The sequence below is a fragment of the Populus alba genome, chromosome 2 (genome assembly GCF_005239225.2).
Source record: "Populus alba chromosome 2, ASM523922v2, whole genome shotgun sequence".
NCBI classification, from domain to species: Eukaryota; Viridiplantae; Streptophyta; class Magnoliopsida; order Malpighiales; family Salicaceae; genus Populus; species Populus alba.
In genome coordinates, this window is record NC_133285.1 from 8,784,066 (window position 1) to 8,802,488 (window position 18,423).

At 32.7% G+C, this 18,423-nt stretch overlaps 2 protein-coding genes and 1 pseudogene across 2 annotated transcripts; 2 read left to right on the forward strand and 1 right to left on the reverse strand.

Annotated features, from left to right (window-relative positions):
* Positions 1 to 1,709, forward strand: LOC118057813 (WRKY transcription factor 22). The gene is made up of 3 exons (XM_035070530.2): positions 1 to 592; positions 714 to 824; positions 994 to 1,709. Exons 1-3 carry the CDS (start codon positions 120 to 122, stop codon positions 1,490 to 1,492), a joined length of 1,083 nt encoding a protein of 360 aa, XP_034926421.1. The 5' UTR covers positions 1 to 119; the 3' UTR covers positions 1,493 to 1,709.
* A 92-nt stretch (positions 1,710 to 1,801) lies between these two features.
* On the reverse strand, positions 1,802 to 4,629 carry LOC118057811 (pentatricopeptide repeat-containing protein At3g61360-like; annotated as a pseudogene).
* A 5,431-nt stretch (positions 4,630 to 10,060) lies between these two features.
* On the forward strand, positions 10,061 to 14,567 carry LOC118057814 (uncharacterized). Its single transcript, XM_035070531.2, has 10 exons — positions 10,061 to 10,633; positions 11,144 to 11,280; positions 11,370 to 11,543; positions 11,726 to 11,962; positions 12,068 to 12,168; positions 12,343 to 12,415; positions 12,505 to 12,573; positions 12,820 to 12,927; positions 13,846 to 13,971; positions 14,180 to 14,567. Exons 1-10 carry the CDS (start codon positions 10,462 to 10,464, stop codon positions 14,372 to 14,374), a joined length of 1,392 nt encoding a protein of 463 aa, XP_034926422.1. The 5' UTR covers positions 10,061 to 10,461; the 3' UTR covers positions 14,375 to 14,567.
* Positions 14,568 to 18,423: the final 3,856 nt, after the last annotated feature.

Sequence of the window (18,423 nt, forward strand, 5' to 3'; positions counted from 1 at the left end):
CTCTCCTCATTACAACCCCTAACCCTCTCTCTCAAAAAGTCAGCCCTGTCTTTTGTCTTCTCTCTATAACATCAGTCGCAGAAGGAAGGTACAGATTCACAGACCTTGTCTCTGAAGCCATGGAGGATATTGATTGGGATCTTCATGCTGTGGTCAGAGGCTGCACCACCTCCACCTCCACCTCCACCTCCACCTCCACCACAGCCGCAACCACCATCAACAGCAACAGCAACAGCAACAGAAACGGCACTTCTAGTGGTTATAGATCAGATTATTATCCTCAATATTCTTGCTTTTCTGGTTTTGGCAGTGAGCAAGGTGGCCATCTTTTCTCTCATCCAGATCCCTTTGAAACAAGAAATGTTATTGGAGAACTGGATGAGCTTTACAAAACATTTTCCCCCAAAACTCAGCCCCTCCTTTATTCTCCACAAGCCTGCACACCTATCTCTTCGTTTTCTTCGTTTGCCAGTTTTAACAAGGATTTACAAACCCAGCCAAAACAACAGCAAAAAAGGTCACAGCCTAAGCAGTCTCATGCCGGTTCTGTGACTAGCAGTGGAAATTCTCATACACCTCGATCCAAAAGAAGGTAAATCTGCTTACTTTTCACTTCTAGCGAGCAAAATAATTTGATTTGGTACATAGTCATCAAAGAAAGACGACTCTTTTGCTAAAATATGGTTCGTTTGTGTATTTATGTCTTGTCACAGAAAGAACCAGTTAAAGAAAGTATGCCAAGTACCAGCAGAGGCTCTATCTTCAGATGTGTGGGCATGGCGTAAATACGGGCAAAAACCAATCAAAGGCTCTCCATATCCAAGGTAATATATTATGTATCCGTGTTGAATTTAATCAAAGCCTGCCTTTTATCTTGGTATTCAATAATTATGCCTGCTTTTCTCCTTTTTTTCTCAGTCTGGTATCGAGTCAAAGCTTGTAAATTTTCAATATCTATTTGATTAAAACTTTCGTTTGTTCTGTGATTAACAGGGGCTATTACAGATGCAGCAGCTCAAAAGGGTGTTTGGCCCGGAAACAAGTGGAGAGAAACAGATCCGACGCAGGAATGTTCATAGTGACGTACACAGCAGAGCACAACCACCCTGCCCCTACACACAGAAACTCTCTAGCAGGTAGCACGCGTCAGAAGACCTCAACACCACAAGCTGGGACATCTAACGATTCTAATAAACCATCATCACCACCCCAACCCACTTGCTCATCTCCAGCAACTTCCCTGGAAGATGAGCTACTAGTTCAAAGTACTACGGACACAGAATTAAGCAGAGAAGAGAAAGATATAACGGAAGACGACGATGAAGATGAGCATGCTGGATTCTCAGAGATGGCTGTTAGTGATGATTTCTTTGCAGGCTTGGAGGAATTTGTTGTTCCGGCTACCGGATTTTTCCCTGATCATTTTCCTGCAAGTTTTGGTGTGCCCTGGCATGCTAACAATAATGCTGCCACGGCAGCCGGAAGTATCTGACATTAGCTAAGAATGGCATCTCTTACATTGGCCTTGAGCTTTTCTTTTCTTTTCCCGTTATGTATACACTTGTATCATTTTACTAGAAGTAGGATCTCGAAGACATCAATGCGATGTCCCTGTGATGTGAATGGTGTAGGCAAAAACGAAAGAGTTTATTACTTTTGTTGATCTGTATATTGTTAGTAAAATTAGAATTAGTTTGTTCACTATCCAACTCCCCCCCCCCCCTTCTTTTAAGGTATTAGTCTTGACTATTTACGAGGGTAGAACTGTGGTTGAGATGACTTCTTGCAATTGTGTGGTAATTACTGGTAAATTTCATGTTTGGAAGAGAAGATGACAGCAAGAGATTAAGAAATTTGTGGTCTCTGGGTGGCTTACCTAGTCCCATGGCTGCCTCTTCAACTCAATAATGAAGCACCCACAATGTGTACGGCAGCCGCAGAACTTGGACACAAAACGTTTTTGACATCTCCTTGGTTTCTCAGGGAGATCAAAATTGTGTTCATGAAAAATAAAATAACACTAAAAATGAGAGGAAGGAATCCATCATTGATCGGATGGAGTCGTGGGATTAGAACGCTCATATTGATACACCTCTGGATACGGTTCTCTAAAACAAGCCCTGCTTGAAGCCCCAACAAATATCGAACAGACAGGAAATTGGAGATCTTCCTGGTCTCTCACAAAAGCTGCGAACTTACACGTATGCAAGGTTCACGTCCTCGCAGAAGCTTTCCGTGCAGCGGAAAGAAAAACGTCATATTCCCCAACAAAATTTTCAACTTCTCTGTTTCACCAACTGCAGAGAGCCACTCTGTGAGGATCTCCATAGTTACATAATCAGGATTGCAAGCATGCTCTTTCATACGTTAATTCAAACGCCTTTTCCAAATCTTTCTCCTCTCCAAGGCCTTTGAATATAGCGTTGTATGTGGTGGCATTCGGTGTTGACCCTCCTAATTTTCATATCTTCCATCAAGGAAACAGCAGATTCACTTCATTGTTCTTGAACAAAGTCTACGAGTATGTTGTTTATCAGTGTTTGGTGGAACCTTGGATGCAGCTTTCATGTCTTTGAAAATCTCCATAGCTCCATTCACATTTCCATTTAAGCAATATGCATTTATCAGAAAGCTGTATGTAGCAACTGTGGGCACCACCACACCGTCCTTGATCATCTTTTTCAGGACTCTCTGGGCAAACTTTAAATCCCCAGTTTTGCTGATATAAAGCAACCAAAGTGTTATAAGCGATAGCAGGTTTCAATCCAGCTTCGTCCATTTCCTTGAGCATCGCAAAAACTCTGTTAAACTTGTTCTTCCAGCAAAACCCTCCAATCAAAAACATCAGAGCACACCGTGTCAGGGCGGAAGCCAACCTCTTTGACAAAACTGCCACCATCCGTCCTTCCATCTTGGCTAAAACCAGAGATCATGTTATAGTAGACAATTGCATCCGGAGAACATCCACTTGTCAATATTTCATTGAAGAATTCCATTGCGTTTAGCAGAGTAAGCAACAGCATTGCCTCTCAAACCTCTCCTTCGCGCCTCAACGACCACCCTACCGACTCTCCAAGTTCTACACATTCCACCAACCAAAGTATCAATAGTGACAACGTTTGGTGCAACCCGCTCTTTATTCATCTCATCAAACAGCTCCTTTCCCTTTTGTCCCTCACCCGCTTTACAAAACCCATTGATCAAGCAATTGTGCGTAATTGTATCAGGAGAACACCCCTTTTGCAATCTCGTTCGCTCCATCAAACCCAATCCCTCTGCTTGCCTTCCAATTTTACAAAGTCCATCAATCAGTGTATTGTAAATAACAACAACTGATTCAACTGAAACGCTTAAGCCACCACTCTCTTTACCTCCACTCATCTTTTCAAGAACCTCCAATGCAGCGTCGACTCTCCTAAACTTGCACGTGTGATAAATAAGAATCCCAAAAGTAACAACATTGGGCTGAATATCCATTTCCACCATCTTCGCCATTAGTCCGTTCATTCTATTAAAATTGTCCTGTCTTGCTAATCCTGTCAATAATGCATTGCTAGTATCAGATTCCAAGACAGTCCCTAATTTAATCAATTCATTTGAAAGATCCCAAGCTCTACTATCAATCGACACATCCACAACGAACAAATAAGAACCCCCCCCCCCCATGCTCACCGAACTTCAACACCAGATTAACGATCTCCTCACCTAAAACCCCCTCCATTTCTTTCTCCTTCAACAAAAGACGAAAATAGAATGTTTCCTGTAGCATCGTTGGGGACTAGATTCTTCATTTGACTTACATTTCATCAAACACCTTCAATGCATCTTGGACACGCCCAAACCTCATCAAAATACAAAGCCAGACATCATGAACACTCGTGTTTTTAACATACGGGTCAAGTTCATTGAAGAAAATGAGAAATCCCTCAACCAATTCACTCGGACAAATATTGCATTCATGAAATTCTAGTTTTCCTTTTTATGACTCCAGTTTTCTTAAACAATTAGAGGTTTAATCTATTTCCAGATTAAGAGCTAATTTTGATTTGTTGAAACTTTGTTGGTAAATAGATTTGATATCTTGTTTATCTCATTTTAGGTTAGAATTCAAGCAAGCCCACAAAAAATGAAATATTTTTTTTGCCATTGATACATGTCCAAGACTCAACAATGAGATTACCTAGTTTTGATATGCAAAAGCTAGCACAAGAATACTATATACCAACCAGCAAACATCAAAGATGATTCTAGCAAATTTCACTTGGATTGACATTTTTGGTAGCTGCAGATGAATATCGAAAACAGTATCCGGATCCATCATTACTGCTAATATCCCTTGAGTTTTGCTGCGCAACAGGAAATAGACACGAACACACACAGATGAATATATTTTAAAATATTTTTATTTTTTATTTTAAATTAATTTTTTAAATATTTTCAAATTATTTAGATATATTGATGTTAAAAATAATTTTTTTAAAATAAAAAATATTATTTTAATATATTTTTAAATAAAAAATATTTTAAAATATAATCATTATTTCAAAACGAATATCAAACCTGCCCTGCTGTATCTAGACATGCGGGTAATCACAGTCGGGAACAACTGTAATGGGCGTGACTTTTTTGGGTTTTTCATATCTAAAGTTTTAAGCTTCGTGCATGTTAACAATTTTTTTAATACCTTGAAAAATATACTATTATTTATAATTTTATTTTACATATTGAATAAATAATTTACAAAATTAATTAATAAAAAAACTATGAAATATTATATGTTTGTTGCTTTAATTGATTGATATATATCTAAAGTGCCATTCTAATTTTGCATCTTCTTTTTCCTCATCCCACCTTTTCTGCATCTTATCCATCCAGCATTTGTTTTTGTTTTCTTTTCAAATCCGTGATAAAAAAATCCCTTAATGAACAATTTCCCACACCTAACATACTAATGGCATGGATCTAAATTGCAGCCTTCCCTTCCACCGACACAACCACTGTTCAAACCCAGCCGCCGTCCTACAGTCACGCTAACACCGACCACCACACAACCATATTATCTATCGTAAATTCAACAACACCCATAAACCAAACCGTCACACATCGATCCCTCTGTCACTCGTAGTTCTTCCCTTTTCCCACGTGCAAAACACACCCAACGCCAATACACAACACCGACCATCACTAAACCACCAACACAGAACCATCTCTTATATCATAAAACCTGCAACACTCATAAACCGAACCCTCTCCATGTTTTCCTGTGCGGGCCTAGCCTCACTTTTTTTTTTTTTTTTTTTGATATGCTCCTCTTTTGTATGTATTATTTAGTTTACATTATTTTCTTTATTTCGACTTAAATCAACACTCTTTCTCTCTCTGAATTTTTAAATTATTTTATTCAACTTCTTTTTTAAAATAATAATTATGTTTTTCTAATTATTTTTTATTTTTTAGAATATTTCAAAGAGATTATTATAATTTACATTTATATTTTTTCTTTTATATTTGCTAAGGATAAACTATATTTGTATGATGTAAATTTTTTTAAAAAATTGTTTGTTCTTGGTGAAAAAAAAAACCTATACGATAAAAAAAATATGCATAAATTTACAAGAAAAATAGGTGTTAAATGTTTGCATGTGTCTCACCCAACACAATGACAATCTTAAAAATTTAAGAAAAAAAATAAATATCTAACATTTTATTCTCAGAGGAAAAAAGATCTGATTTAAATAGTCATTTAGTATTATAATCACTAGAAACCCTAATTGATAAACATAAATTCTATGGTACGAGATTGATTGCACAGAAAGAAAGATACTATCACCCTTTAAACATCTCAACTGAGGTAGCTTGTATCGTTGATTTTGTCTTAAATTGCTAAGGATTTATTGTATTATCTTACCAATGGTCTGCTTATAATATTTCTGACTCTAATATCAATAAATATTCAACAACAAATACTTCCAACTCTGATGTTAATAAATATTATGTGAAGAAATTGTATGATATTCAGTGAATATAAGGGTTCAAAATAGTTTTCAATTCTAATGTCTAAAAATTATAACTTTGATGTTAGTGAATACCAAGAATATTTCCAATTCTAGCACTAGTAAATATGAATATGAATATGAATATGAATATTCCTAACTCTGATATCGGTGTATTAAATAAGTAAAATTGGAATTAAAAGCAACACATTTTTTTTTTTTGTTTTTTGCAATGAGGAAGAACTTTTTTTAATTTTAGAGAAAAAAAAGTATGTATTTTATACCGGATTTGTGTCTCACAGTATAAGTTTGCTGTTCAATATTAAGCAAAATTGTTAGAAAAACATGCGAGGGACCCATAAATATATTCAAAATGATCCCTGAATTTTTTTTGAAATTTTCAGAAATATTGTTAAAGGCATGTTTAGCTAAATATCAAAATAAAGACAAGTTAAATAAGCATATAGGTGTGTTTGCCCGAACACAACCTTAGCTTAGGAGAGTTGGTTGGTTGGGCCCAAGACCAACCCGGTTTTGTTGATTTGGGCCTACTAAAAGCCCAATACTTTTTTCATTTTTATAAATAAGCTGAGTTGAGGGTCCAGCCTACTTTAACCTGGCAAATGCCTCCAGTAGCAAGACGTAAATTAATTCATGTTTTGCATTTAATAAAAAAAAGCAGGAGGTAAGGAACAAGGGCCTTGCCTGGCCAGGGAGTGACGCTACTGGTGGTGTTCTTGGTGGCTCGAGGAGGAGGTTGGTGTGGTTGAGAAGAAGATCCCAACTGCTCACGATCGATGCTGCTGCTGTTGATCATGGTGGTTGCTGCTCAAGTTGTTGAAATCAGTGTTGTCATTGCTGAGAAGAGAAAGGTTGTTGTTGGAAGTGCAAAGGTGCGGTTGGTGCAAGCGGCTGTTGCTTTCAGTGAGGAGAAAAAGAGGTGTGACATGTGGTCGAGATGGAGGAAACCCCTCTGTTGCTGCTGGCTTGAGATTGCTCATAGTTGTTGGAGCTGGTGCAAGAGACTGATGAGCTGACTTGTGTGTTGGCTCTCATGGCTACAATAAGGTTTTTTTTTTTTTTTTTTTGTGTCCTTCGGGAGAGTGTATGAGTTGAAGAGAAAAGTGTGGAAAATTGTTTTTAGCTTTGTTTTTTTTTCCTTTTGTTTTTGGCTCCCCTTGTTATCTGTGGCTTAGAGTTGTATTTATTATACAAAAGTTTTTAAGTCTCAAAAAATTACAAACTCTATCTTTTTTTAAAATTTAAATTTGTTTGAAATTTAAAAAATAAAATAAAAAAGCTAAAAATATTATAATAATCCTTAAAAAAAAAATAAGGCAAAAACATATTATAACCCCTGATTTTTCACAAGTTGACAAATCATATTTTTAACCGAAATCAATCCCTGATCTTTAAATATCTAATTTTTATTCTCTCTGAAAATTAAATTAAAAGCAAATAGGTTAAAATTTAAGTTATGACAACATACTCATCTAAATAGCATTCCCAACCCTTCATAGTTAATCAATTCAACTATTTTTAAATTTATTTTATTAAACATGAATAGTGTATTCTCATTTTTTAATTAAAAAGCACGATACAGTAAAACACTTCTGTAACATTGATATATTTTTTTGTTATGTCATAAACTAACTTGGAAATCTACCCACAACGCAAAGCGGATTTTAAAACTAGTTATAATAATAATAATAAAAGATAAAACAAAACACAAAAATAGTGTGGCCATAAACACATTTCACTATTCACCATGATAGTGTTGTTACTTTTTTACCTTTAAAAAAACAATGACTTTAGTGTTGGGGGTATTTTGATCTTTTCTTGTAGTCTATTAATCATTATCGAATTAATTAAGAGTTTATGTGGCTTTTTTTTAGTGCATTAAAATGACTAAATTACTTTAAAAAGTGAAATATCTTAAAACACATCCAAGGTGGTTTTTATCTTTCTACATCTCCAAGCAAAGTAAAATGGTTTATTTACCCTTGGAAGATAAAAATAAAATAAAGGTGAGGTCCAGGGGTTTTTTAGTCTTTTCTTTCTAGTTTTATGTTATTATCAAGTTAATCAAGGACAATTTGATCTTTTAATAAATATAAAATATTATTTAAATAGAAAAATTGTTGATGAGAATTGTGTGGTAAATTATCATTGACGAGGTTGTTGTTTTCTCTTTTTTTTTTTTGCCCCTAAAAAATCATGATTACCCTTCAAAGTTTTAGAATTGTTTTTTTAGTTATTGGTATTTCAACTTTGATATTTATTAAAATAAAAATTTATTTGACACAATTATGCCTCTAACTCAAGTTGTTAATTGTTTTTTTTTTTTAAAAAAATAAGTTTACAATATGGTGCTGTTCATGTCTACTAACAACTAAAATATAAGGGAACCCTTAAATTAATGATTGTTTTATTTCTTATCATTTACGCTTTGCTATGTAGATATGAATGAATAAATTATAAGACGGGATCATATCTATAAGATGTCATCGCTACTAGTAATCAAGACCTCCTCCAAATAGAAAAAGAATAGAAGACTTTGTCATCGTGAACCCATCCACACTAATCTCTGTCCTGGTCACCATAAATTTAGGTGTTATAAGCGACCCTTTTTTTTAATAATTTTTATTTTTATTTTTTTATTTTAAATTAATTTTTTTTGTTTTTAAAATATTTTAATATGTTGATATTAAAAATTATTTTTAAATAAAATATATTTAAAAAAATAATTTATCACATTTCTCAAAGTCAAGTAAAAATTTGATTCTATTTTTTTTTTATTTAATTTAAGTTTGAAAATGACTTTTAACATTAAATTATTATGATGCTGGATAGTACAATGTTATTTATTGGTGAACAATGACATCTAGAAGTGGCAAGTATCGATCAAAACGGTTAGCTATTTTGTTAAAAAAAAAAAATCAAAATAGGTTCTTTTTAAAGTCTATTGAAAAACTCAAAAGTTTGGCGGTAAATGCAGGTTTAGCAAATTTAATTTTGTTTTAATTTTATTTCTAGATTTTGAGGAAAATTCAGTTTTATAATTGATTTTATTTTATTTTTTTATGAGATTATTATAATTTTTTAAAAAATCTTGGTATTAGATTGATATTTAATTTCATAATTATTTATTTTTCTTATTATATAGTTAAATAAAAAATAATTTTTAAAAAAATTATAATCTTAGTAAAGTCCATGAGTCAATTAACAAGTTTAATATGCATGTCTGAGTTACTTGTTTTACAGGTTTGATGAATTTACTTATTGATAGGATTATTTTTTTTTGTTTTTAGTCTTTTAATTTTTTTTATTTTATCCTTTAATATTAAATTGGTTGAGAAATAGACTGTATTCTGTATTTTTGTTAGCTTTATATATATATATATATATATATATATATATATATATATATATATATATATATATAGGCTGATGTTTAATTTTAAGAGTATCTATTTTTATTATATAATTATATAAAAAATTATAATTTTTTTATTAAACTTAATAGAGTCTATGACCTGAATCGCGGGAAACCGAAACCAATCTAATCTTTTATTGTTTTAATATATATATTTTTAAAAAATATATTCTTAAAGGTTTTTTACAAGCTAAGTAATATTTTTATTGATCATCAAGATTATATTTAAATTTATAAAATTGATTTATTTAAACTGAGTTAATTTCTATATGATTTAATTAAAAACTTGAGTTAAGTAAAAAGTTGAATTGAAATATTTTAAAATTATTATATTTAATCAAGTTTAATAAAACAATTTAAAAATTCTTTGTATTTTTTAATATTTTTTTATTTAAAAGAATTAATCCAGCCCGCTGTACGACTATATACTAGTTCACACTGGTCTCTGACCTGGTTACTGTAAAGTTTAGGTGTAATAAGAACTTGAATCCAACTATTTGTATTTGATTTAAGTTTGAAAATGACTTTTGACATCAAATTATTAAGTTGTTGGCTAGTACAATGGTATTTATCGGTGAATAATGACATCTAGAAGTGGTAAGTGTCATTCAAAACACTTAGCTATCTGTTTCGTTAAAAAATCAAGGCAGGGAGCTATCACTACACGTTTTGGCCAAAAAAAGAAAACAGCAGTAACCGAACTTCAAGTATTATATATTATTCCATCCCTTGTCAGTTCTCATCGTCGAGCGTGTTTTCTACAATCTACACACATGTGCAAAACCAGGACAGATGAAGTTTTGACCTTAACTAAAGTCTCCCTATCCAACGTCTCAGATCATCCAAAATATCTCCTTTGACGCATCTCATCACACGTGTACTTAAAAGATGAATCGCCTCCCCTGCAAAATGCTTACTCACGCGCCACCTCCTTGATAAAACCATTTTACCTCCTTTGCCTTATCTCCTCGTGCTATTCCGCCACTTCCAGTCTCTAAAATTAGCCCGACCTCATTCCGTGTTTTCCCCGCCATGTATGAAACTTGCTCCCTCGCCGACTCTACGCCGGATCACGTCGCCGGAACATGGTACTCGGTGCCGGACCTCCGCCTTCGCGACCACCGATTCACTGTCCCTCTCGATTATTCCATCGATCGCAATGCTTCTCCTAAAATCTCCGTTTTCGCTCGCGAAGTGGTTTCCGGTACTTAAGACTTATCTCAATTAGAAAAACTACTGATTGATGGTTGATCATGAGTTTGATTTATTTGAGATGCATTTATAATTTATACAAGTACTAAAGCACTGAAGTCAACCGAACCATATAACACTTTTTTATAGGATTAGAGGATTTAATCATGTTGCATGCATTTTCTCTGCAAGAAAACCGGAATGGGGTATTTTGTAAAAATGGAAGTGCATATGTTGTTGTTGTTCTTGTTCAGACGCTTAATATTAATTGACTTGCATCTTCTTGTTAGAAAATCTAGACAGCCTTGCTGTCAGTTTCAACCGCAAAACTGATCTTTTAATCTGAGATCAGTTTATGCCAGCACTTAAACTGTGTCCGATGACCTCGATACATGAACTTTCGGCTTTCTTGAATCGTTTACGAGTTGTTTCTTTCTTATTAGATTATGTACCATCTTGTTTTCTTTTTTACTCCATGTACCATAAATTACTTTCAGTTATGCATTCAAAATGTTTGCTGTAGTTGGGAAAGAAGAACAACTGCTGCCATACCTATTATATCTACAAGGGGGGCCGGGTTTCGAGTGCCCAAGGCCGACTGAGGCGAGTGGATGGATACATAAAACATGTGAAGAATTCCGTGTTATTTTGATGGACCAGGCATGAATTCTAGGACATCCTGTACTTTACTGGTGTTTTACTTCCTGTATTCATCCTATCTTCGATGCTGCTGTGTATTTTTCTTGCAGCGAGGAACAGGCTTATCAACTCCTTTGACACCATCATCCATGTCACAATTGGGTTCTGCGGAGGAGATTGCTGAATATTTGAAATACTTTAGAGCTGACAATATAGTGAATGATGCTGAGTTTATCCGAGTTCGTCTTGTGCCTGAAGCTGGACCGTGGACAGTTTTGGGTCAGGTATGAAGGATATTAGCCATTAATGTTTTCCTTTTTCTTTTTCTGTGGACTTGATCATCTTTTGTTGTGCCTTTTTGTTTAACGGGAATGATACTGCTTTCAATCTTTTTACTTCTTTCATATTCCATTTACAAACCAAAGTGGCTTGAATTGTTGACTTCTTGTTCATTTTACTGGTGTAGAGCTATGGTGGCTTTTGTTCAGTAACTTATTTGAGCTTTGCACCACAAGGGCTAAAACAGGTCCTTCTAACTGGAGGAATCCCTCCTGTAGGAAATGGATCCACTGCAGATGCTGTCTATAGAGCATGCTATCCTCAGGTTATTCACCAGAATGAAAAGTACTACAAGAGGTTTCCTCAGGATGTTGAAATTGTTCGTGAAGTTGTGAAATATTTGGCAGAATCTGAAGGAGGCGGGGTGATGATCTGGCAGATACAATTTTGTAACTTTTTTTTATGGAAAGAAAAAAAAATGTTGATCATGCAGTGATACCCCCTTGTTTCTCTTTTCCTATTTGTACAGGTACCTCTTCCATCAGGAGGATTCTTAACCCCAAGAGGACTGCAAATTCTTGGTCTCTCTGGTTTAGGATCCAGTTCAGGTTTTGAGCGTTTGCACTACATGTAAGGCATGGCAAATACCTTTTTTTTTTTTTTTTTGCTTTTGAGAAGGACAGGCAAACACTATCTAATCCCACAAGCACTTGCAACTTTATATTCTTCAGGTTTCCTTTCTCCTTTTCTTCTTCCTTTGTTTATTGTATCTTCTCTTGCATTCATTTTCTCCGCAACCTGCAGGTTTGAAAGGGCATGGGATCCTGTAATAGTTCCAGGATCTCGTAAGCAAATCAGCTATTACTTCTTGAAAGCCGTGAGAAAATTACTGAACTTCTGTTGATCACTATTCCAGGACTTTTTTTTTAAAAAAATTAAATCGATCCAAGTTATTTCTATTTGCAGTTTGAGAATTGGCTAGATTTTGATACAAACCCACTCTACGCTCTCCTGCATGAGTCCATATATTGTCAGGTAGATTTACTCAATCCTCTTCTTGCAGTTACTTTTCATTGTAGGAAAATTTTACTGTACTTTTGCATGATGATAGTGGAAGAGTCGCAATGATGGAACAAGTCATGCAATGTCAAAAGCACAAGTAGTTAATGGTTCTTTGCTGGGTAGATTTACTCTTTCAAAAGTGCACAGATGCGCTCATGCATAGTTTGATATTTTAAATTTTCTATCAAGTTTCTAAATTCTCTTTTATTTTGGTTCAAGGGTGATTCATCGCTGTGGTCTGCTCACAGAATACGGACTGAGGATGATGGTAAATTTGATGCAATCAGGGCTGTCAAAGAAGGTCGCCCTGTATTTTTCACAGGAGAGGTGCGAACAAGCTATGACATTGAGCTTTAAAGATAACAAACTTCCACAGTATTTACAATGACTTATTGATCCTGTTTAGCATATTAAGTGCATGATCTTTTGGGGTACAATATAGAATAGCTCTTTTGCATATTCATCATTTTTTTAATGATAACCTCTTTTACATATTCGTAAGAGGCCATGCTTGTTTCTTTTGTTTTGGTCTTCTCCCCTAGAAACATATATTTGCATTTGCATGTTCATGTTAGTCAACACTACTACGTCATTGTAGGAGAGACATTTTAGTTTGTTTCCTTCATGCTCCATGCTATTCTTTATTGCCTCATTTCAATTGTCAAGGTTGTGCCCCCAAAAGTCCTCAGAACTGCAGGTTTTGTTTCATCGCAAAGCTTGATTACAGATTTCACTTTCACCAATTGAAAGCTTTGCTTGCAGTTGTCCTTTAAGGAAGCCTATTGATGTTAGTTCAAACCTAGTATGGATGTGGCTTTGTATCATGTTCTTTTTTAGTTGCATGTATAAATAAAGCAAAGAATGTGATGGAGAGAAAGGATTTATGATTTTTTTTTTTTATAAGGAAAAGGTTATATCAAGGTAATGAATCCTCATGACAGTCCATGCAAGGCTGAAAAACTGGATTGGTTGACCTCTGTTACATAATTTTTTTTCCTGAGAGCTCTCTTTGTACATGTCCTCATCTGCTAACTCAATGAGTTCTCAACCAGGCTCATGGATGTTGTTCAGCAATTAAAAACTTTGGAGACTTTGTCTTTTGAAAAGGCTTTTGTGGCCTATGAATTAAGTTCTAAAAGTTGATCCTTATATAAAACATACAGGGATATCCCTGTTTACTGATATTAATTAGATCCAGCATCTTTTGTTGTTTTGCTTGCATTATTTTAAGGATTGCTTCTGCAGATGGTGTTCCCATGGATGTTCGAAGAATTTCATGCCTTGAGCAAATTTAAAGATGCTGCTCATTTATTGGCTGAGAAGAAAGATTGGCCTCCTCTATATGACATTGCTGTGCTGAATAATAACAAGGTGCCCTGCCTTTATGTTCTGGTTAATCTTCCATATAATTATGATTTATCATTGGCCTGGAATGCATACAAGTTGTATTGAGCTCAAAATGAGAATGCAATCTTGAAGCTTCAGCTCCTGCTTTTAGCCTGTTTTTTTTTTTTTTTTTTTATGGAAATTAGCTTCAGTTTTATTCCTTGGGGGCTACTAATTTCTTGAATGCTGGCAGGTACCTGTTGCAGCTGCTGTTTATTATGAAGATATGTATGTTAATTTCAAGTTGGCAATGGAGACAGCTTCTCAGGTAGCTGGAATTAGGCTATGGATAACCAACGAATACATGCATTCTGGTCTGCGAGACGGAGGGGGGCAGGTTCTTGATCATTTGTTGGGGATGTTAAATGGAAGAAAGCCGTTGTTCTGATAACTTTGTAATTTGTACTCAAATTGTTTCTCTTTGAGCTTACAGTTTAGAATTACTTATAATGTGCTTTCATTTGATGGCTTCAAAGCAGCTTTTCCTGGAAAATATTTATAGAGCCTCAACAAGACTTCTATTTTATCATGTGAATTTTATTTACAGCGGAGGAGGAATTTGCCACTTTCAATTTATAATAGAGACGAGTCAAATCTTCTTTATTTTATTTTATTTTGATTAGCTTAGCAGATTAATACATGGAAAGAACATTTAGCATGCCATAGATCAATTCTAGGAGTATTCGTTGATATAGTTGAGTTGTTTTGATTCATAATTATATTTAACTTAATTTCAAATGTTTTATAAATTGTTACGTGACTAATTCAATTTTTGTTTGACTCAAGCGAATTGGATATATAATGTTAGACTGATTTAATTTTTGTTTGACTCAAGTGAATTGGATATAAATATTAATGGATAGGATTTATATTGCTAATTTGCATTGGTTGAGTTTAATTAAAACTAAAATTTGAGTTTAATAATTAGCCCAAAATCTATTATAAGTTGTAACAAACAATTTATGTTTAATATATCAATTGAGTTAATAGATTAAAATAAAAGAATTAATTGTGAAAAAGATAAAATATTAAACAACTAATTAGGTTTTAAACAATAAAAAAACTTAGTCACAACAAAGTATGATAAGATTTGAACTGTTGCACCTCTATAATTTTTTATGAGAATATCAACTATTTAAAAACAACAATAAAATAACAATAAACAACATCTTCTCTAGCTAATCCAAGTAGCCAAAAAGCTACCATATATATAAAATTAAGTTTATAACAATTACTTAATAATGAAAATTCAAAAGATAATTGTTTAACAATTACTCCCTTCTTATATTGTTAATAATGACTAATCACTTTTCAACATCAATGACTTTCTGGAAAGAAGAAAAAAAAAAAGCTTAGTTAATTATAACTTAATTTAAAATATTTATGATATAAATAAAAGCTACAAAATTTAAAACATACATGATTATAGTTTTCCAAACTTTTCAGGATCATTTATCATTTGTGAAAGACCTATTAATACTAAAGAAGAGCAAATCCAGTTTTAGCAGCAAATAAAAACTTTAATAGTTGTTGGATTCAATAAATTTATAAAGGGATCTAATATATGACCCCCAAGCAAAATGTTGATTTAGAGGCAAATTTAGACATAAGAATAACTAGGATATCTCTTGCAACCTTAGAGAGTATTGAATATTTAGAGTTGTTAGCTTTCCATCAACTTAAAAATATGGAAAGAAGCATCACTTGGATATCCACATCCATTCACCAAATATTTCTCCAATTCAAATTTACTTTTCTTGTTATTCTCCTCCATTAAATGCTTCTTGAATTGGAAGGCTAATGCTTGACATGTATTTTCTTCCATCTTATTAGCATTCAAATCTTGAGAATGATTACTTCTAATAGAAGTTTCTTCCATAAACTTTAATTTCTTGGCTAGAATAGTAGTAAAAAACCATCACAAGTGTATCTTTCATTTTTTTTTATCAACCCCTTTACCATAGCATCAGACTTGTACATTTGACTTAAACAAAACTTTACATATTATAACTTGTAATAAGGATCTAAAATAATTTCAACAAACAAAAGTGAATTTATATCCTCAACCCTTCCTTAACATTTATCAAACTTAAATATAATATTTGATACCATTCCGCATGTCAAGATATCTTCACTTTTAGACAACTTAAAATTGTGTGTGTGCGCATAAAGACTAGTTCAAGAAAGAAAGAATTGTATATGATATACAGATACCCTAAAAATTTCAAAGTTACCCTATAGAACATTTTCAAAGTTATCTTATAGAACAATTTCAAAAACTTTATAAGAATTCTTGTATTTTGTCAATCTACATTACTAGGAGGCTTTATATGTTTCTTCTTATTCTTTGAATCTACCTCTAAAAATAACATCAAATACATAGGATCATTGTGCTCTAATTTATAAAACATTTTCTTTAATTTTTCAGTTGTATCTAATATTAAATAAGTAGAGTTCTAATGAGTTAGGACTTCTAAAAAAATTCAATCTTACTTTCAACCTTTAATTTCTCCATACATTTCTTAAAATACATAAGCTTTGTAGAAAAAATTCTTACAAACTTAACAACAATTCTAATTTTAATAATTAAGTTATTCATTTCATTTAACCCATCATTCACAATAAGATTGACAATATGAACATGACACATAACATGAATAAAATTATTATTTGAAAATGTGAACTTTCAATCCTTGAACCTTATTTTCAAAGAAGTAATGACATTCTCATTAAGACTTTTATTATCTATTATGATAATCAAAATTATATCAATTCTCTAACCACTCATACAACTCTTTAATATTTTTCCAATGGTCTCACACTTTTTATTAGAAACTTGATAAAAGTTTAAAATCTTTTTATGCAAGTTTCAATCACTATCTATCTAATGAGCTGTGATAAACATGCAATTGATATTTTGGACAGAAATTCAAATGTCACTTGTAAGACACACATGTTTATTCTTAATGTATTTGTTTAAGTTTTTCTTCTTTTGAGTATAAAGGTTCATACAATCCATTGCGGTAATGACTTGTGAGGGGACAAAAAATATAGGTCACATGGCTTAACAAAACTATATAAATCATAAATATTTTACTATCCTAAAAAGAAAATCATCACAAATATTCATCTTACCAAATGTCTTTTTACAAGCTTCTTAACTAAAACTAACAGCTTTAGAAATACCTTTAGTTCCATCTTTAACCCTATTAAAGGTTTAAGTCAATGTCTTTTATTTTTTTGTCATCAAAATTAAACCTACCAATAAACTGTGTACACAAGTTATTTAAGTGTGTACACAAATTACTAGTGTCATGGATCTTCGAAACCTACACATAATTTTATTGACAATACTTACATGTAGCTCTCCTCAATGATGGATTAAAACCCTTTAGTATATTAAATTGTGCCAAGATTAAGGTATAGTTCTAAAGGCCACATTCCTTTTTTTGTTATCTTTGTTGCAAGTAGCATTTACAAAAGTAGCTAAAATAGGTTTGATCTCTATTAGAACAAAAACATCATTCGCTAGGGGAGTAACATCATCATGCACTAGAGGAAAACTTGACAAATCAACATTGATTTCTTGAATATAAGGTCTTGTATTCTTCATCTTAAGCAATAAAATTTAATCAATTTTAGTTTAATATTTATACAAATTTCTTTCTCCATAACATAATAATAATAGTAATAAAAAAATCAACAGAGACATCAAATATATAATATGGATACAAAGAAAATTATATATCATTCACACCATTCTCAAATTTACAAAGTTTAAATTAGGGTTAAAAAGATATTTATTTCACTTAAGGTTTGTTGAAATCAAGTTGAGGTTTTTGGTTAAAGAATGAGATGAAGGTATTGGTGGTTTTAATTTTGTTAAAATGTTGGTCAAAGTAGACTATTTTCATTAACGAGATATGGAGATATGAGAATGGTAGGCTAGAAGGCGAGAGAGGAAAAAATCTAAACAAAGAGAAAGAAAGTATTTATATCAAAAAGTTTTTGAAATAAATTTTTACTATTACAAGTATGTATAAGATATATAAGTTGGATTGAGTTAATCAAGTTTATAGAATATTATAAATAAACTAATTTTTTTTTAGTTTATAATATTGACATTTAAATACTTGTCTCAATATGAATTGGGTATCAACAAGTTAAAAAACTAAATAGTTTGATAAATACAAAGATATGCTATTTTACTTGAATTTTTTAAATTTAAATATTAGAATAGCATCTCCAAGATAAATTTTGATCTCTCTGTTGATGTATAAAATGGTATAAAGATACTTCTTCCATGTGGGAAAGAGAGAAAAAAAAAACGAATACTAGACTAGACTTTATTAATAAGAAAAGAAAAGAAAAAAAAAAGGTCGTGTATATGCTTGACAGGTCGTCTGTTGTACTTAGAGTTGAGCGACATTGAATTGG